Genomic DNA, 22,277 nt, shown 5'->3' on the forward strand with positions numbered 1-22,277 from the left:
GCGTCCTATTGTGAACCACAGACTGAAACCACAGAACAGATCACTATCTCAAGCTGATATATTAAACAATCATCCCATAAATAGTAACTTTAATAAAATAAAATTGGAATAGTCTTATTTGCTTGCATTTTAAATCTGCACATTAGGTACATTCTCAGGATCTCTGCACACAGGAAAACACATGTGCAGTTCTGGTGTCCTCAGCATAAGAAGGACATGGAGCTGCTGGAGCAAGTCCAGTGGAGGCCATGAGGATGATCAGGGGCTGGAGCACCTCCAGTATGGAGCCAGGCTGAGAAAGTTGGGGCTGTTCAGCCTGGAGAAGAGAAGCTGCGTGGAGATCTCAGAGCGGTTTCCAGTATCTGAAAGGGGCTACAAGGATGCTGGGGAGGGACTATTCATCACGAACTGCAGCGACAGAACAAGGGGGAATGGGTTTAAACTTAAACAGGGGAAGTTCAGGTTAGATATAGGGAAGAAATTCTTTACCATGACAGTGCTGAGGCACTGGAATGGGTTGCCCAGGGCAGTTGTGAATGCTCCATCTCTGGCAGTGTTCAAGGCCAAGCTGGACAGAGCCTTGGGTGGCATGGTCTGGTGTGAGGTGTCCCTGCTCATGGCAGGGGGGTTGGAACTGGATGATCTTAAGGTCCTTTCCAACCCAAACCATTCTATGATTCTATGGCGAAGAACAATGTGTCCAATGTCAAAATGTTTCTCTTATTTTTTCTGTGTTCCGTATCAAAAAGGAGTCAATGTGCTGCAATCTAGAGAAAGACCTCCAGGTTAAAAAAATAAAGTTATTTTCAGAGTTACTTTTCCACAAATTGCTTTTTGACTGAGTCCTAAACGATTCTGGGTTTGCACAGAGCATTATATTCCCACAGAAACAACTATTCCACCATTCCTGCAGGTACTGCTTAGTAAACACGCTGGAAATGTTAGTAGAGCATTAAAAGGCCCAATTCCGATCAAGAACTTGAGGATAGAAATCCTGATGTTAAGAAACATAGTGCGCTTATTGACTGATTATCCATTTGCTTATCGGATATATCATTCAACGCTACAAAACCAGAAGAGTTACACATTTAAAAACTCTACAAACTTTAAGCTGTCTGCAGTGTAACAAAATACACACCGAGTGGTTTATTTATTCAATGGTTTTGATAAGTAGAATTTTGACAGAAGTGGTCAGAGTTGTTCAACGTAAGGATTTTGAAGAAAACTTATCTGGATTAAACACTGCAGTTGCTTATTTATTCTTTTAAAACAGAAGCATTCTCAGCTCTCTTCCTTTTATCTCCTCCCCATCCTTCCAGTACTAAGGCAAACAAATTAGGGAGAACAAGCAAAAAACTCACCACCAGACACGATTCTGATTACTTTTCCTTTGTTAATTCAATGGAAATTCCAGAGCTCTCTGTCACCAAGGTGCTGCCTACGAATGCTGTAACTCCTGTTTGCACCTGTTTTAGCTCTGACAACCTAATAACTTCAGCTATTGCGAGCTTAGTATTGTTCATTCATTATATCATACATAAACTGAATATGCAATAGCTTTTTAGACTTCAGTGTGGGCTTGTCAGCAGATGAGATTCAATTCCTTGTCTGAGATCTAATTACCTGATTACAACAGTGTTCATACAGAATCCAATTCACCGACTGAAGAAAGTTACACTTTATCCCAGGCTTTTTAACTTGCAGAACATAGAGACATATGATCTGTGTAGATTCTGCTGAGTGACTGAAGGGCTATGAAATAAGTTTAAAACCCAAGAGTTTATTCAGATCAGCATTTAGCTGACACTCAGGAAAACAGAAAATAGCATTAGAAAATTCCACGCGGAAGACTGGAAGGGAAAATCCAGTGGGTAATGCCTCCCTCTACAGGAGTCAAGAGGTAAAAAGAATACTGCTCTCATCCCCTCCATCCAGAAAAGGCCAACACCATTCCTTTCACAATAGCTAGTAACAAATTTCAATAGAAGGGGCACTGGAAAAGGTCAGCACAGTTATGGTTCACAGCCCCCCGGCAGTGTTCAAGGCCAGGCTGGACAGAGCCTTGGGTGACACGTCTCTGTCCATGGCAGAGGGGTTGGAACTAGATGACCTTAAGGTCCTTCCCAACTCTAACTATTCTATGATTAAGGAAAAAAAGAAGCCTAACAGTGTAGTCATGAGATGTTAAACCCCCAGTCACAAAGTCAAGCTTAATGACTATGAAACTTTGCATATTTGTAGATGCAATTTCAATGAGAGTCTCCAAGTCTTCTACAGAATCTTTTTTCCACTGAGGTCAGGAGGTAAACACATCTCTACATGAAAAATACCTTCATACATGAAAGATAAATCATACTGCATGTATCATATGCAGTAACCTACAAATGCGTGATCTTGTAAACAACTACAGCCATGAAAGCACTGCAGTAAAATGGTTACAAATACAACAGAGGCGAGTTCAGGGCTTTACATTTCTATGTGTATTTATGGTCTGGGCTTCCCAATTCTGCCTCTGCAAAAGTAAAGTAAATGAGGTTAAAGTGAGTATTTTTAATTTCTTTCTTTTTCAACAGAAGTGGTAGCCAGTGAGCAAGCAGCTCTATAGTGGCACTGCTCCCCTGTAGCACAGTGCACTCTGAGTAATCAGCATTAACAAGATTTGTACAATTGGATTCGGTGAGCTGATAGCAATTCTGACACACACACACACACACAGAGCAAGTCAGCAGTCTTGAAAAATATCAAATTATTCCCAAATTTCTGTTTATTAAAACGTTGAGGGTATTTTAGACCTAATTGAGGAATCTGTCTTGACAAGGCTTTAGACAAGAACTAAGATGGTGATTAATGAAGAAGCAGATGCTGTAACAGATGTTTCAGTCACATCTCATGACTTGTGTTTTTTCCTAATTCATTGTAACATTATATTTGCTGTTTTAACAAAGCTGTAAAACTTATTCCCTCTCTATCCTTCCCACACAAAAGAAAGTATGAAATGCCATCAAATCAAATGGTTCTACCATCTGTAAATGGCTACACAAGTTGTAAACAGCAGAGAAACCGGTATCTCCTGTGTCGTCTACAGAGACATTTCCCCACTGTTTTCCAAGTATTTCTTATTTCATTCTAATTTAATCTCTAGCAAAACAGCAATAAATTCTGAGTAGGAAACAGCTATGCTGTTCTTCAGTGTAACTTGCCTCTACAGATCATTAATAATGGGAAACTTATCCCAAATGCATTAAAAGCAAGGAAACTATATCTCCGGAAAACCTGACATCAAACCAGTAAACTTCTTCAACAGAAAACTAAACCACCCTTTGTTTCTGTGGGCAGACATGAAAGATTCAGAATCATAGAATTCCCACGCTGGAAGGGACCTCAAGGATCATCTGATCCAACCTTTCTTGTCAAAGTATGACCTAGATTAGACAGCCCAGCAACCTGTCCAATGCCTTGGAATCCATCACTTCCCTGAGGAGACTATTCCAGTGGCTGATCATACTCACTGCGAAGAATTTTTCTCTTGTGTCCATTCACAATCTCCCTGTGAGTAACTTGTGCCCATCAGCCCTCACCTTCTCCATGGGACTCCTTGTAAAAAGGAAATCTCTATGGTGTTTGCAGCCACCCTTTAAATATCGGAACATAGGGATAAGGTCTCCCCTGAGCCTTCTTGTCTCAAGGCTGAACAAACAAATTTTAAAGGCTGAATACATTTAGTTCTCAATTACACCTGTTTTTCCTCCTGGCTATGTGTCATTCTCTCACAGCACTGGTTTCACATCTCCATGGGACTGGACTCCCCTTCCCTTGAAGCAAGACATCTACCCACTTAACCATGCAGAGGGAACCCCTCAGCTCCTGCCAGGGACCTTTGTGTACCTGAAGGAGGATGGCAAGACTTTGTGGCACTGGCAGAGGAAGCATGAACCAGCTCACCTGGTTGTATAGGGCACAGATGTGCAGCGCTGTGTTTCCTGAGGCGTTCTGCGCACACATATCGGCACCGTAGAAGAGGAGGTGCTCCAGATGTTGGACGTGCCCGTATCGGCAAGCCTGAAAGAGATACACCAGTATTCTTGTTACTGTTCAATCTAGGCAAGCACTCCAGGTAAAGATTTTTAGCAGAAAAGATGCTATTTTACTTAGGGTCTAACTTTTAGAATCAGCCCTGCACTAAATGGGAGGATTAACACCCAGATATGCACATCTGCACATAAACACCAACGTGTTCACTTCAGGTCCAGCAAGTCTGTGGACAAGTTTAAACATCTGAATTTTTGAGGACTGGCAGTTTAAGGGATTGAGAAAACACAAAGTTTGGTACTTTTGATCCACTAATATTCCTATCTGTCAAATGCAGCAAGCAGACAAAAATGGTTTTTCATTCTGTGAAGCTTCAAGTGTTGACCACTAGATGGCACTGAAGACGATGAGATTGCCAAAGCTTGCTTTGAAGGCGTGAAAAGAGTTTGGGGAAAATTGGCCAAAATTTGAGTAATCATCTTCTTGATTCTGTGATATCAACAGACACACATTATACGCATGGCACTGATCCAAAAGAAGGGAAGTCTTCAAGCATTATTTTGTCAGTTATACAAATCAATGTTAGGCCCTGGGAAATTAACCTCTATGAACAAGAATCCACTGAAATGAGAAACTTTCCTGATTAGTACGTGAGCTGGAGAAAAAACACAGCATTTCCATTCAACAGTCTCCTTTACCTGACTACCTTCTACCCCAGCTGAGCACTTCCCAGTTTCTAATGTTTTTAACTTTGTATCATCTCAAATCAGTATCATTCCTATATAATAACACGAATTTTAAGCTAAGAGATACAGGTATACAAACCCATTCAGTCTGCCTTAGGTACCTAATTACTACTGACTTCAGTGGGAGTTACAAACTGACACATCTTGCAATTTGGATGAGAAAAATTAAGCGTACTACTCAATGCACACATTAAACCTGTGACATCCAAAATCCTAGCCTAATAGGCTACCCACTGCATCTCTTCTTCCATTTTCAGTTTTAACACACAGAAAGGGAAAAACCATGTTTAACAGTTTATTCATTTACAATTTATTTATTTAGCTGTTATTGGAACATGAACATTTTCAGGCTAGGCCACAGAAAGTGAGCATCCAACAATGAGCAAAGGGAGAAAAGGATCTGAACTGAGGGGGTTCAGTCTGGAGAAGAGAAGGCTCAGGGGAGACCTTATAGCTACCATTACCTAAAAGGAGGATGGAGCCAGAAGGCAGCTGGTCTCCGCTCCCAAGGAACAAGTGATAGGATGAGAGGAAATGGCCCCAAGCTGCACCAGGGGAGGTTTAGACTGGAGATTAGGAGCAATTTTTTCACAAGGAGGGTGCTCAGACACTGGAACAGGCTGCCCAGAGCAGCGATGGAGTCATTGTCCCTGGAAGTGTTCACACACAGTGTAGCCAAGGCCCTCAGTGACATGGTTTAGTGGTAGCCTTTGCAGTGCTGGAGTAATGGTTGGACTTGATGATCTTAGAGTTCCTTTCTAACTCAGTTGATTCTGTGATTCTAAACCATAACAGTGTTTCTGACCGTGTGAGAGATTAGAGCATGTACACAATTAGCCATACATTATCAATCCTGTCTAGTCTCTAAAAGTCACTCAATATCCAGGAATAAACGTGCACATGCAACTATTTAAATACATCATAAAATACAAGAACTAATTTCAACTTTCTATTCTACTATGATAAACTGGACTAAAACCAGGCCCTTTCTCTACTTTGCTGACAATAACACTTACGGGAAGGTGCTGGAAGACAACCAATGCAAGGGAGCTGCATTTCCCCTTGTTGTAAGGGTCTGTGGGGTAGGCAAGCTGAGCAACTATTCACCAGGTCTCCCCAGGAGAGCCAGTGGAGAAAAACAGGTATGTCCAGAGGAAATCCTTTTACTATTCTCCTAGCACAGCATGAACCACTTTAAGCCTAAAGGCTTAATTTATACAGGTAAAAACTGTTACTAAAACTAAAAATATATCTGGTATCAATTATTTCCTTCCCAGGAAAGGTAACTTCCCCTTCTTCACACAGACAAAAGCATATGGGATTGTATCATATCACCATCTTTCTCAGTTGATAGATGAATACTTCCATTATTGATTACTGAAGACAGATTGCCCATAATCCAGATGTAACCCTAAATAAATCAATGTTTACAACCAACACAATAGGCTTGGAAAGCTGTTTCATTAGGAGAAATAATAACCATATGTCTATGAAGCTGGGTTTTCAAAACAGGGAGCTTCTCTCTATATTTTCCATGAGTCCAGATGGGATAACACTTCAATCTAGACAATCCATTTCCTCAACATCTTCAGAAATTATAGTAGCAAATTAATGTGCTTTTTTTCCCCCCCTACTAGAGATGGATCCAAACAACCTCAACCCGAACACTCCTACACAGTGAAAATGTTCAGATACGTGGGTACCCAGAAACCTGGGTACCAAAACTATCTCCCACTTCCTTCAAAGAAAGAAGTTCTATACTAAAAAGATCAGTTCACAGAAAAGAAAGAGAGCCTAGATAACCTAAGCAGGCCTGTGAGGTTGATTACGCTTAAAGAGGTCTATCTTCCTTATAAGCTATGGTGAAGTCAACCAATGATGAATTCTGGCACTATCATTGATTCAAGCTATGTGAGCACCATGAACCTCAAATGATTACTTTTCTAAATCATTTTTCTTGATAGAGCAAACTACCACCTTCATCCACGCACTGAATAGGAGAGAAAACTAAACCCCATGTAATATCAGCAAAAGCAAAATCATTAGAATCCCAGTTTACACACACACAGGGAATGAAAAGTGACTCAAACTGTATGTAAGAGTTAAACTTCCTTCAGCGACACACACTGACAGATCTCAGCAGCAGGATCCTGAACACAAATCTTCCTGTAAAGTTCACCGGACAGAAAGGAGGAAGTACCTCTGAGAAGCACACAAGAAGCATTACCAAGGATACAAAAATTGACATCCAACAAGAAGACCAAGTTATGTTTTTTACTGAAGTGCCTCTAATAGAAAGCTGAACTTCCAAGAGTCCATTACAGAAATAGGACTAGTGCTAATTCTGCAGCAAAATCCACAGTAACCATAGGATTTCAAAGTTCCAGAACCCCACTAGAATAGTTTCCACTTCTAACTCACCACAGCAGGATGCAAAGTAACAAGCAAATAGAAAAAGGAAGAAATGCCATACTTGTATGTGCATGGACTAAACACACCCAAATGTCCTTCAAAACAGTGTTTAACCATAGAATATACCTGGCACATTTCCTTCTGCAAATTCAGCTCCAAACAGAAATGAATCTTTCCTACCTGATGAATTTCTTGCCATCCATTTTCATCTTTGCAACTGACGGTAGCGTGTTCATGAAGTAGCAGCTCACAGCAGTAAGGATCCCCTCCCACAATAGCAGTGTGGTACAGTGGTGTCAGGCCACAGCTGTCTTTGTAGTTAGGAGATGCTCCAAGCTCTAAAAGGGTCTGAAAGTAATCACAAACTGTGAAAAACAGATTTTGGAGGGACTTCTAACTATAAAGTGACTTCACCTGAGAAAGTATTCATAAGGTTGATACTTGCCATAATATGTGTTTTTTGCTCACTTATTTAGAAGCTGATACAATTTAGAATGCAGCACAGAAAAGTTAAGGAAGAAATTACTTTGGAAGAATTAGGATCTGAAGGAATCTCTGGAGATAGCAAAGAAAAGATGAGTGGCAATGTCTAATTTCCATTCTCTCATTAAGTTCAGAAATCTCAGTTCTGAAAATGCCACATCACCTCTGCAGCACATTCACCTCTTCAGTTACAAGATGCCTTATCAAAAATGCCACACAATTTGAATGTCTGTCAGAAGGAAATAAGCAAAAGCCATAAACATAAGACTTAATCTAAACTATCAAGGTGATTTAAAATACTTAACAGAAAAGACTGTTAAGACACAATATATAATCCATGTCACTGGTGTTTGCTTTCAGAGAGATAAGCAATAATAAAGCCATTCTATTTCCTCAGACAGATCTTCTCCATTGTGTTAATAAGGTTAAATTCTACCACTTTTAATTCCTACCCAAAAAGAATCAGAAATGAAAAGGCCCTTTTTGTTGAAAGCAATTCTTAAGATTTGAAAGCCACAAGGAAGCACTAGAACAAGCACATATTAAAGGATCCACTGAGGACAACAAAGTAATTAACTGAAAACATTCTCCTTTATATATTTGCTTCCTATAAAATAATGTATCATTTGCTACTGAAAGCACTTACCTTGAGGGCTACTTGGTTCTTGGCTCTGGCTGCTTTGTGCAGAGCTGTCATTCCATCTCTGGCTCTGAAGTCTAAATGTGCTCCTCCATTTTTCAGAGCTTTTATCACTTCTACAGTATTGTCCAGCTGAACTGCCAAAGTTAGGGGTGTTTCTAAGGAACAGAATATATATACTTGAAAAAAGATAAGCAAATTGATAAAATAAAGAATATTTGTTTGTAAAATGTTCAGTTAAAAATGCTACTCAAAGAAAATCATAAACTGTATTTTCTCCTTACAAAACCATACAACTTCCATTAGCAAAGAGTTATGAAGGCAACAGAAAGAACATGTGAGATTCAGCCCATTAACCAATTTAGGTTGAGCAAACCCAAGGTACTACTTCATGGTGCTTGTTTTATTGTCCTAACCTCCACTTTCTAGGTCATGATAGTTTGGGTCCAGTCCTCGGTCCAACATCTTGGTGATTTTTTCCACTGAGAGGTGATGGACATGATCCATAAATTTTCTCAAATTAGCCTGAAAAGGAGAGTGACAAATGAATCTGCCTCTAATTTTAAAAAGAAACTTTTGACTAAAAGTGAAATATTCTGTCAATTTATGTCACTATCTATTACCATTGAACACAAGCTAAATGACATCCCTGGACACCATGACTTTTATACCGAGAGCATAAACCCTGAGGTTCATAATCATAGAATAACTGAGTGGTTTGTGCTGGAAAGGACCTTAAAGCTCATCCAGTTCCAACCCCTGCCACGGGCAGGGACACCTTCCACTGGAGCAGCTTGCTCCAAGCCCCTGTGTCCAACCTGGCCTTGAGCACTGCCAGGGATGGGGCAGCCACAGCTTCTCTGGGCACCCTGTGCCAGCGCCTCAGCACCCTCACAGGGAAGAGCTTCTACCTAAGAGCTCATCTCAGTCTCCCCTCTGGCAGGTTAAAGCTATTCCCCCTTTTCCTGTCCGTACAGACCCCTGTAGAAAGTCCCACTCCAGATTTCTTTTAGCCTCCCTTTATGTATTTATTTATTTAAGTATAATGTTCAAAACTCAAATGCAGTAATAAAATTCCAGGCTTTTACAGTTTTAAGGAAAAAAATGAGCAAAAGATTCATTCAGTAAGAATTTAACATAGTGTATGGTCATCACCATTATAACTCTGACCTGCAAATGAGTCTAGAGACATAGATGGGCATTGAAAGCATGTTGTATTTACAATATAAGGTTCATTTAAAATTACTAGTATACACATGGAAGAGTCAAACATGGGAATTTTTCTATGAGATGAATTCTCAAATCACAATTCATACATCCATGTTGGTGCTGGCAGCACTTACTGTTTGCTGGTCAGCAATAGGCCCAGATGGGAATGAACTCCTACTTATTTCCAGTTCCTCAGACACGTTAGTTTGATAAAGAGGCAACTGCTAACTTCCCCAGTCAACTGGGCTTACCTTGGTGTGAAGCTTGGCCACCTGCTTTTCATCAAGATTGAACTGTTTGTACACTCTTTTCTTGTATCGAAACTGAGAGAGAAAAAAAGAATCCATTTTAAATGTCTTATTTTGCTCAAAAGATCATAATGTGATTTTCTGACCTTACCAGAAAGTATCATAGAATCATAGAACGGTTTGGGTTGGAAAAGATCTTAAAATCATCCAGTTCCAACTACCCTGCCATGGGCAGGGACACCTCACACTAAACCATGTCACCCAAGGCTCTGTCCGACCTGGCACTTTTTGATACTCAACCCATGGGGAAGCATTAAACACCTCGGTAAAACCAGTAGGAATAAAAGTTTGCTCCTCTGCAGTGGTTGGTGTAAATCACCTTTATTTAATTGCATGTATGGAATAAGCACCAAGTATCTTAAGTAGGATGTGCTGCTATGGAATCGTAGAATAGTTAGAGTTGGAAAGGATCTTAAGCTCATCCAGTTCCAACCCCCTGCCATGAGTGGGAACACCTCGCACTAGCCTGTGTAGCCCAGTGCGTTGTCCAGCCTGGCCTTGAACACTGCCAGGGGTGGAGCATTTACCACTTCTTTGGGCAACCCATTCCAGTGCCTCACCACCCTCACAGTAAAGAATTTCTTCCTTATATCTAACCTGAACATCCCCTGTTTTAGTTTGAACCCATTAGCCCTTGTCCTATCACTACAGTCCATGATAAAGAGAAGTATCATTCACGGTGATGTAGATTTAGGCAAGATTTCAAATAAGGCTTAGTATTTCCTTTTGAATATTCACCACAAATCAGCACTCTGCTTAACACGCTGGCATCATAGTTAGACATCAAAATTCATCTTGTATAAATACACTGAAATCAATGGAGGTGGATGGAAAATGAAATCTGCCTCTGAAATCTATAGAAATAAGCAAGAATTACAGTGAGAAGAGCTTTTCCCTAAGGATTTCTGTGCACTTTCATTTCTAGCCTCAGGCAGGAACAAGAACTGGGAAGGCATGTTGAATTTAAAACAATATATTTCAAAATATCAGCTTAGCATTTCTGAAATGGGAAAAAAAAATGATTCCTGAAAAAATCCCTTAATCCCCAGGGGCAGAACTCACACCTGGGAATAGTTCTCCTGATGTTTATCAGAGCTGGTTACTGAGGTTCAGATCATTGCCTCTTTTTGTGGTTGAAACTCACTCATGTGTTACCCTGAGCAGTTTGCTACCCTGCAGCCACAGTATGGCATCTATGGCACAAATAATGGGGTTTATATAATTTTACATATAATTTATTTTTATCTAATTATATTATGCAGGTCTATTGGACAATGAGACTGTGTTGAATGAGGCTCTAACACCAGCTTTTCTCAAGATCACTTTTAAGCCTGGAATTGTCCAATACTTTAGCTGAAGGGAGATGAACTTAGCAGTGAACACTTACAAAACAACATGACAGAAGAGAAATGAAGTGGCTATTTAATTTGCTTATGGCTATAATATGGGCATCTCTGCCCATATTATAATAATGATGATATAATAATGATGATCAGAGATAATATGAATCTCTGAAGTAAACTGCCAGACAAGCTGGACTTGAAGCCTTCTCTAACTCTGGTCCTGTTTCCAGAGTGGCTTATCTGCTACCATATAAAGACGACCAAAATTAATGAAAAACTAGTTTCATGCCCCAGTTTCCTGCTATATTGTGTTTCAGAGTGAGCTGGCTCTGCTCCATGTTCAACCAATGCCATAACAGCTCTGCCCAGTTTATCCTCTCAGTGCACAGCCTCTGCATGAGCAACAGAGGGAGGAAATTCCAGCGTCTGCATATGACTGCTTCACACATACACATTCTCTCTTCCTTTACTGTTTTCCCAGGAGACAAAGGAAATCTGTGCACTGTGAAGGAGGGCAGAACAGAGGGAATGACTTTGGAGAGGGGAAAGGCTTCACTGAGACAGAAAGCAAAGGGTGGTTAGTTACCAGCTGCTACCCTACTATTGCAAACCTTCTCAGAGATCCAAAAGCTTAATCCAGAACCTTACATTTCTTCATTAAATCACAGAATAAAGATGCATCACCCATGTCCTCAGCAGAGGAAAACTTCAAAATCAGATCTCCCAAAGCTGCTGATTATTTGCAGCCTTATAGGGATAACACACGGAACAGCTCCACTGAGCAAGTGAACTCCAGCACTTCAGTGAGCAAGGGTTCAAGTTCAGACTTGCTGATCACTACTTCCCAAAAGTGAATCAGGTGCATGTAGAAATCCCAAACACAGCTCAGAATACAACAGTTTCAAATAGATCTAGAAGTACCTCAAGTGAAGGAACTCCTTTATTCACTGGCTGTGGATATTCCCTAAGAAGTCGTTCCTCATCCAAAAACTTCCCATCTCTACCATTGCTTGCAGGCTGGAACAGTCCATAATTCAGGACATCCTTCAAACTCTGATTCAAAGTGCACAGAATTCGTTGCTTTGCAACCCACACTGAAGCTTCTGGGTTAAATCTAATGCACTTCTGCAAAGAGAAATCATTAAAAAAAATCTGATTAATGAAGAACATTTAAATAGCATCTTACGTTCTAAAATTTACAAATATCATACAACTACACACAATAAAAATACAAATTCCACGACAAAAATATACATCAAGAGTTGTATTTCAGCACACATTCCTCTAGAACAACTAATGCACGAGTGCTGTGGAAACATAACCATCAGAGCCCTCATCCTTCTTCAGAGAAAGGACATTTTCACAGCAAGCTTGCTTGAAAAGCTGAGTGAAAGGGATGTTGCAAGAAATTTAACCATCCACTTTATTCTGAGCCCTTCTGACAACCAGTCTGATCCACAACAACTGCACAAAATACCAGTATTCAGGCAGGAATTCCAATTAATTTGAAACTACATTTACCTTAGGGTAAGTTTATGGGAGGAACTATTTGACATGAAGCAATAGAAGACTTGAAAACCTTGAAAATCCTTCCCAGTTCTCTGCTTCTCACCAGGCTGGAATTTAGGAATTTCAGAAATTTAGGGATTTTGCCACTGTAGCTTATGTTGCAGGCATTGGTTACAAGTGACCAGCAGACGGCAGTGCCTAGAAACCAATTTGTTGCCTTCGATGTGCCCTAGGAATGTTTGGCACTGCCAACTCACCCATATTGGGCCATGAGAAATGTCTGTACTCAGCTGCCATGGCAGAGCACAGGAGTCCCTTCTTTGCCCACTCAAAGTACAATCCTGTATCCCTGACCGCTCGCACTTCAGCACAGGATGCAGGGATTGCACGTCGGCCAGATAAAAATGTTCTTCAGAATAGATTTCAATGGAAAATAAATCTTCCTACAGTGTTTATGCACATTGCATCAGTAATGCACAATATATACCTTCAGAAATACTTTGCTTTCCACAGGTCTGACATTGGCACATATGAAACATAAAGATATTTAGCATTGAAAGACGTGAGACCTGTTCTTCCCACCTTTTTGGTGCATCCCAAGACCAGATTAAATGTGATAGTGCCTTAAAGACCAGATACATACATTCTTTCTAACAAGAACCACTGAAGAAGCCCTGAGTGGCTCAAAAAGCCTGTCAGAAACAAACTAGAACACTCAAAATCCAAGTCTAGAAGTGAGATAGCACATCAACACTGGGTGCTGAAATGTGAGACTTTTGGGTTTGATATTAAAGCTCTTTAGATCATGAGAGACATGGACAATTATAACCTTGCATCCCTTCACACTGGTGAGATTAAGTCACTATGTACAACAAAAGGACTGTCAGGTTGGATCAGATGATCCTTGAGGTCCCTTGCAACCTGGGATTCTATGATTCCATGATTGCATGCCTAGAAGCAAAGGCAAAAATAGCTCACCTGCTCCAGCTAAAGGGTAGATATTAATTCAATGGGAATAATGTTCATGATACAGAATCATTGAGGAATAACATTTACCTATTTAAAACCTACCAACCAACACATCTTTTTCACCAGACACACGAAGTTGTCAATCACACAGAACTGCACTGCAAGAGAGGAACCATGACAAATGGTTTGCACAGCTGCTTCCAAAATGTGATTGTCAGAATAGCAAAATACAAGTTATTCCTTTCAATAGAAGATGTCGATATTAAAGATCTGACAACCAAAAAGTGGAAAATGCACACGAATTGGGTATCATGACAAAAATAATGGAGCAAGTTGCTTGTTTTGATTTGTGTGCAGTTTTGGAGCAAGCCCAGAGGAGGCCACAAGGATGATCAGGGGACTGGAGCACCTCCAGTATGAAGATAGGCTGAGAAAGTTGGGGCTGTTCAGCCTGGAGAAGAGAAGGCTGCGTGGAGACCTCATAGCAGCCTTCCAGTATCTGAAGGGGGCCTACAAGGATAATGCAGAGGGACTCTTCATCAGGGACTGCAGTGATAGGACAAGGGGTAACGGATTCAAACTGAAACAGGGGATGTTCAGGTTAGATATAAGGAAGAAGTTCCTTACTGTGAGGGTGGTGAGGCACTGGCGCAGGTTGCCCAAAGAAGTGGTAAATGCTCCACCCCTGGCAGTGTTCAAGGCCAGGCTGGACAACGCACTGGGCTACACAGGCTAGTGCGAGGTGTTCCCACTCATGGCAGGGGGTTGGAACTGGATGAGCTTAAGATCCTTTCCAACTCTAACTATTCTACGATTCCATAGCAGCACATCCTACTTATGATACTTGGTGCTTATTACATACATGCAATTAAATAAAGGTGATTTACACCAACCACTGCAGAGGAGCAAACTTTTATTCCTACTGGGTTTACCGAGGTGTTTAATGCTTCCCCATGGGTTGAGTATCAAAAACCCTAAATTACTCCTTTTAAGCAAGTATCTGCTTAATCATACTTTCTCTAAAACAATCAAGAATAAAAACATAACATTATATTGTTATTTCATGCTCCTCTGATTAAACAGACTAATTTTAAATATCTCTTTTGTTAAATCAATTATAATTATACAGCAAATGGGGTGTGTGTGGGATTTGGCTTGTAGCTATACCACAGCTCATGAACTACGATCATCTCCAAACTTTGCTATTCTACATTTAAGCTCTTGGTTTCCCTGCCTGCAAACCTGAACCCAGAGCTTTCACTTATCTGTACAACAGCCTGTGGGCTGATAAATTAAATCAGAAACGGATCATCTGCTCTAGAACTATTTAAAATGATTGAGTTACTTTTCATTGTGAGTTTATTAAGAAGGAAAAGAAGTGCAGAAGGTAAAGCAATAAAAATGATCAAATGAAACACAAAACCAAAAATACTTTTTGATTCATTTCATTTCCTGCACAAAATTAGATTTAAAAATAAGAACTGTTTCAATAGTGTCAATAAATAACTTAGTACTGGTCTAAGAAATAGAGTAATGAAATAAGAGGGCTTCAGGAGGCTACTGCCTCCCTGTTTTTAACAGCAGAATAAACCTACCAAGTCAAGTTAATCTTTCCATTTTACTGGATCTATTCATTAAGCACTGAACACTGTCCAAGACACAGCAAGCTGGTAGGATCATCAATAACATCCTAACCACGGCCAATCAGCGCTTGTCTTGACAGAGGACTACACTACGGGCAAAATCCTTTAAATTGAAGATGTACAACAGTGGATTTTAGTATTTCAATCACTACTGAAATGGAAGACCCAAGGTGATGATTGCTTCAGCCAAGATTTAATACAAACCCCATGTGTGGCTCACAGCAGCCTCAGTCCTTCTCTGCCCTCTGCAGGGTTTTTGGCCAGCTCAGGTCCCACACCACTTCCTCTTCACAGAGGTTAATATCATCCTGTACCAACTAATGGAGTGATACTGGCATTTCAGCAGCAATCCTTATCTAAAAGATTTCAAGTACAAGAGTTTAAGAGAGAAAGCTCCCTGCTCTGACACCCATTCCCCTGAATTTCTGCAGCACTGTGTAGATTGGGCTTTAAAAGAAGAGCTCTACAACCACACCTGAGGCCACACTGTCAAAACAGCTTTTCCCTGTCACCCTGCAGACAGCCCATCTCTATCACTCTATAAATGAACTTAATTAAAAAGAAAGGAACAATTTCATCTGAGATAGATCTTCAGTGGCAGCACAGTATGATGTAATCTTAAATGTCAGCACAGAGTGATGTATGTAGCACACATTCATTAAAAGAATGTGTTGTATAATCATCTTTGAAATGAAAAAAGGTTGATGCCTTCAGACTACCATCAACTGAAAACCCCAAGAACAGCATTCAAGGAAGCTCAGGATAGTTTAGGAAATCAATCAGACACTTGTGGTTCTAGATAGAATCAGTAACTCCCAAGACCTTCCCTGTCATGAGACTGTTATTCCTATTGTAGCACTTGCAGAAGACAATGATTTTCGCTTACAGAGTTACAATAGCAAAGTTCTGCAACCTCATGCTCCTAACATTCCAGACACTGAACTTTACAAATTCAACCATAAAAGAAATACAATTACTCAATTAATGAGACATTTTTTTAACAAATGAAGTGTCTGTTCAATTATTTCTGTAAGATAAGAGAGATTGTCTTTTGTTGAAAAGTCCCTATTTTCATCCAACAGACTTAGGAATGTGAGAAACAGCTATTGGTCCACCGGAAAAGGTTCATTTTATCCTCTCTGATATGTTCCCAGTTTAAGTGGCGAGGAAGAGGGAGAATAAAATAGTGATTTCATGTCATTGTAAAAACCGATCACAAGCTTTGTTCTTCCTCCAGACTGAGTGTGTTGATTTTTCTGGGTTGAAGTCTGAGAAACAACACCATGTAGCAAAGGCATAGCAGCAAAGGAGGAAAGAAAAGTGATTTGTACTTCTTTTTCCTTATCTTTAAGCTCTGAAAGACACCAGCTACTTAAGAAGGATATCTTGTTGTGGGAAGATGACAGAAAAAGGCAACAAACAGAGAATTTGATGACCTCCTGCTAGACTCTAGTCTAGCGTCACACCACAAACTACCTCATGAAAACAGAAATTAGAGAAAACAGTGGGATTATGTAGATATGAGGCTTTCATAGAGATAACGTGATTTGGGGGGTTCAATCTTCATCTGCTGAGAAGATTTGAGTTTTCTAATCCTCCTTCTTCCACCCAAATGCCTCTGACTGCAGATCAGACGGATATTTTTCTTTATGATCATAGCTTTCATCAAGTTAACATACTACATACACTCTCTTGGGTGAGATGGTGTCTTCAGTTTAGGCTATCAGTCAGATATACCACCAGGGTACAAAATGCAGACATTAAAAGAAAACATGACATAAATTTTGCCTGTAATATATCAAAATTGTAAGAGAACAGAGCAGATCTACTGCAGACTGAAGCCAGCAAAGCTTCAGCTTAATTTTATTTGTAATGCAATATGATTTACCGTTTGCTGCAGATCAGGTATTATAATTCGAATCACTAATGTGTTGCTCTGACTGTCTTCCATTCTGCTGCTTGGCTTCTCTGCAGTTGCTCTAATTGTGTCATAAATGGTTTCTTCTTTGGAGCTGTCGGATTCAGATTCAACAGAATAGTCGGAAAAGCTTTGTGCCATTTCATCTTCACTTGATGTTGGGCTACGAGGCATGGTCAAGTTCTTCAGCCTGCCAATACAAAGAAGAAAGAGGAAAAGGTAAGCTAAAGTCTTAAACATTAGTCAGTTACAAGTTTAGTTCTCTTGGAAGTAACATGCATTTAATAACAAAGTTTTATGTTTTATCTTTTTATTTCCTTCTGTAATTTATGTGGGTATCAGAGGATAATGGAAATTAATCTGCCTACCAAGTTACTACCGAAGAGGGAAGACACGGGAAGGAAGAAAGAGTAACGGAAGGGAAGATGACCTTTCATCCCAGATCCATTCGATCTCTCAAAGGACCCAGAAAACCCCAGCAGGTTCTCTGCTAAATAGAACTGTAGTAAACTGTACTTAAAACTAGACCTGGTTTTCAGGCTTACTTCTCCCAGTGCAAAAAGACATTTCAGGAGATCAATACAGGTGCTAAACATCATCCTGTACATCAAGAAACTGCACAGGGAAGGCTTCAATGAAAGACAGTATATTCAAATAGCAGAATCAAGCAAAAAACTGAATCCTACAGGGAACCAGAAAGGTGCAGATGCTGCTTTGTGGTTTGTGGCTCATACAACATTTTTCAATATCAACACTATCATTATATGTCTATTATACACGCTCAAACACAGATTTCAGAAACACTTTTAATCTGTGGTATAAATCAGGCTAAAATGAAAGTAATGTTTGTTTCAAAGTAGGGACAGTTGCATTCAGAGGTCTCACAGTAAGAACAGCAGAATATTTTCCAATCTGGGTTTTTCCAACTACAGCAGCAAAAAACTTCTTTTATTTTGTCCCACAAACTAAAAGTTTCTCCAGAAAATGAAAATTATTATTCTATGGGGAAATGGATGAAAAATTAATTATACTGCAAAAATTTAAAAGACCATCATAAACTCTGCAGTACCCACATTAACAAAAGACGTTAAAGCAGAAGTAAAGCACAAAAGGGAGAACTGACTTTACCATGTCACACATGTATCAGGTGACTGTGCTGAGAAATCCAGATATATGTTTTCTAGAATGGTCTCAGAGTCAGATCCCCCCAAGTAAATAAAAACAGCAGTGAGGACTAAGAACTTCTTTTTACCACCATGTTTAATGATGTAGTTTGAGCCAACTAAATATCACAAGCAGATTACTCATTCCTCTTTGCTGGTCATTTATAGCACAGTGATTACACAGCAGGCATGAAAGGCTACTGCACTCAGTCAGCAATCTAAGGTGACCATAGGTTGGAGCCAGTGTTCACGCCAGAGGATGGCCAGTGGTGAGGCAGACCTAAAGCTTGAGATCAAGGCCAAGCATTTCCAAAGCACATCACATACCCACACCATCAAATCTTACTGTGACAACTTCTGATGAAGGCCAATTGTAGTGTCATCACCCTCAGCTATAATTACTAATGAAGACAAATGCAGGGCATTCAAACATCTGAAAGCATTCCAGTTCACAGCAGCCTAATGTGCAGCCCTATTTACAATAGAAAACTCTTGAGGGAGTATTTCATTCTCTTACTCTTCACTGAACTGTAAATTAATGCCACCCTCCAAAGCACCCTAAGTCAATAAAAAGCATAAACACCTTATTTACCTTATTTATTTACCAATGCTAAATCACATGAAGCCAAACTATAGTAGGTCAATACACAGTATTTAAGAGCATGAGAGGTATTTAATAGTATTTAAGAGCAGTGAGAGGAAAAAGACATTAAGACCATCACATGGTTTGTCCCTCCCTAAAGCAACCTGAGTGCACAATAGATTCCAGGGCAATGGATTCAACAGAGAGCAGTAAACTGCAGTTAGACAGCACAAAAAGTTGAATTAGGAAAAAAAACCTTCCCAATCTGTTGGCAAGTGTTTTTTCATGCAAAAACTACCCAGAAATCATAGAATCATAGACTCACAGTAGAGTTAGGGTTGGAAGTCACCTTATTTTCTGGAATACAGACTTACAAGAAATAATCCAAAAGTAACCAGGGAAAGGATAATGACAGACTGCATCTACAGTGGCAAAATTAACAGAGCCTGTGTCCCATCAGTGCTCATAGTATCATAGAATGATTTGGGTTGGAAAGGACCTTAAAGTGCATCCAGTTCCAACCCCTGCAACAGGCAGGGACACCTTCCACTAGAGCAGCTTGCTCCAAGCCCCTGTGTCCAACCTGGCCTTGAACACTGCCAGAGATGGGGCAGCCACAGCTTCTCTGGGCACCCTGTGCCAGCGCCTCAGCACCTTCACAGTGAAGAACATCTTCCTGATATCTAACCTGAAAGAAAAGATCTGCTACAGAAAAGCAGATCATTGAAATGCCTTTTCTTAAAGATAATATAGCGATCTAAGAAACTAAACCAGTGCAGGTGCCGGTGTAGGGCAGATCCTGCTGGAGAGCAGAGCTCAAGCACGTCTCCCGAAACCTACAGGCACCTCAGGCAACCTACAAACTTTCATTGTTTGGCTCTGAAGTCGAATGGAAATGGAAGATACCACCACTGTCACAGCTCCCACAGCACATTGTTATCTTTGAGGAACTGTTTTATTTTGTCCCAGTGATATTCCAAAGACTGGAATATCAACAACCAAAACAATTGCCTCAGAAAAAGTCAGGTAGGTTGTCTGGCTTACCTAGGCTTGTGTCATGGTTTAAGCCCAGCCGGCAACCCAGAACCACACAGCCATTCACTCACTTCCCCCCTTCCTTCCCCTGCTCCCAGAATGATGGGGGGGGAGAATTGAAAGCATGTAACTCCCATAGGCTGAGATAAGAACAGTCCAGTAACTAAGGTATAACACAAATCACTGCTGCTACCACCAATAATAATAATGATAAGGGAAATAACAAGGGAAGAGAATACAACTGCTCACCACCCACCGACCAATACCCAGCCCGATCCGAGCAGTGATCTAGCCCTTTTGGGTAACTGCCCCCAGTTTATATAGAGGGCATGACATGCTGTGGTATGGAATACCTCTTTGGTTAGTTTGGGTCAGGTGTCCTGTCTCTGCTTCCTCCTGGCTTCCCCTCCTCCCTGGCAGAGCATGAGACTCACAAAGTCCTTGGTCAGAGTAAACATTACTGAGCACCAACTAAATATGTCGGTGTTATCAGCACTGTTCCCAGACTGAAAGTCAAAAACACAGCACTGCACCAGCTACTAAGAAGGAGAAAAATGACTGCTACTGCTGAACCCAGGACAGCTTGTATAGCCAAAGAAAACACAACACCCCAGGCTCCTAACTCCCAGCTGGCAATTCATTGGTTCAAAAGGATGTTACACAGCTAAAATACAGACAAGTGTTTGCTGAAAGGATTGTCTGGGATGTCTTGTTTCAGTTTCTTAAAAACATAACAGATAGTAGGCTTCCCACAGTTAAGCTGTGTTTTACAACAATGTGCCGCTTCAGTGGCTGCTCTTGCTATAGAGAAGTGCTGAGTGAAGAGAAGTCCATCTGTCAACGAATAAAAACAGATTTCCAGTGATCTTGAAAGTAAACTGACAATGGAAACAACCACCACAACACTCTTTGCTCCACCTCATATCCTCTGCCCACATTTTCAACTCCCGTACCTTCAGCTCTGCTGGGCAATCTCCCTCCCTGAACCCTGCACATCCCTAACCCCAGCTGAACAGAGTCAGCATGAGCTCCGGCTGGTTAAACACCGCTTCTGACACAGGAAGCCCATAAAACAGCTGGAAGATGAAAGAAGGAAAGGATGGATTTATGCTTACCCTTATTATGGTACTTTTCCCTTAGCACCTTGCCCTTTAGCTCTGCAGGAGCACTGGGATGTTTACTCTGCCTCTATGACTATTACCAGGTTATGTTTCTCAGGCCAACAGATGACATAAGTTGAGCTCTGACTGTTGCCTTCCCCTCACACATGCTATTTTTAGCTGTTTCTAGGGTTTTTTTTCTCTATCCAGCTGGCAATTTTCATTAAATCTGCAGGAATTTCTTATCAACCATTAAGAAGAGTTTAAAACAGCCTATGAATAAATTAAAAGAAACCATGGGCAAGTAGCGTGACCATCTAACTGCCTTTTTCTTTAAAACAGAAAGACACAAAAAGCCTAAGAACACATTACAAAAGACTGGAATTACAACAGTGCACAGGTAATGAAAAGGCAAGAAATTCAACTCCCAGAGCTCGCTCGCTCTCTATAGGGATGGTGAGCTCCAGTGAGTGCAAACAGACACAGCCAGGGAAAAAAAGCAACAGCAGCAAGAGACTGATCGGATTTTTTGAGACTTATGGTTGTTAAACGTCATCTGAAAAGAATTTATTAAATATAGATATTTAAGGTAGCTGAAAATTTAAACATTATAAGCTTCAGACTTACTGAAGAGCCTATAGGATGCCAGGGAGGGACTCTTCATCAGGGACTGTAACGATGGGACAAGGGGTAATGAGTTTAAACTGAAACAGGAGAGGTTCAGGTTAGACATAAGGAAGAAGTTCTTTACTGTGAGGGTGGTGAGGCACTGGCACAGGCTGCCCAAAGAAGTGGTAAATGCTCCATCCTTGGCAGTGTTCAAGGCCAGGTTGGACACAGCCTTGGGCGACATGGTCTGGGGCGAGGCATCCTGCCCATGGCAGGGGGGTGGAAGGTTGGAACTGAATGATCTTTAGGTCCTTTCCAACCCAAACCATTCTATGAATCTGTGAAAATCACCAATACTGAAACACACTGGCTGAGGAATCTTCATTAAACATAGATGTATTATTAGATACACAATACACTTGCCCGCTATAAAAATCATACTTTAAAATCTTCAATTTTGGCTATATATCACAATAGCTATTAGTTCTCCTCTCTCTAAAATACAACTGAGGCACACACATGAAATGTTCTGTCCAAGGTCTGGGAGCAAGGTTTCAAATTCAAGGGTCACTGGCTCC

General features: G+C 40.6%; 1 protein-coding gene across 1 annotated transcript in view; it reads right to left on the bottom strand.

The window, feature by feature from the left end:
- The window catches only part of SHANK2 (SH3 and multiple ankyrin repeat domains 2), a gene marked incomplete at both ends in the record, with an annotated part of 306,577 nt that extends 289,194 nt beyond the window's left edge, over window positions 1-17,383 (bottom strand). The window contains 7 exons of the mRNA XM_080618796.1: window positions 3,943-4,059; window positions 7,368-7,535; window positions 8,317-8,468; window positions 8,727-8,835; window positions 9,771-9,842; window positions 12,092-12,295; window positions 17,180-17,383. Coding sequence (XP_080474922.1) covers window positions 3,943-4,059; window positions 7,368-7,535; window positions 8,317-8,468; window positions 8,727-8,835; window positions 9,771-9,842; window positions 12,092-12,295; window positions 17,180-17,383 — 1,026 coding nt within the window. The remainder of the gene's footprint in view (window positions 1-3,942; window positions 4,060-7,367; window positions 7,536-8,316; window positions 8,469-8,726; window positions 8,836-9,770; window positions 9,843-12,091; window positions 12,296-17,179) is intronic.
- Window positions 17,384-22,277: the final 4,894 nt, after the last annotated feature.

This window comes from Psittacula echo (assembly GCF_963264785.1).
Source record: "Psittacula echo genome assembly, chromosome: 5".
Classification (NCBI taxonomy): domain Eukaryota; kingdom Metazoa; phylum Chordata; class Aves; order Psittaciformes; family Psittacidae; genus Psittacula; species Psittacula echo.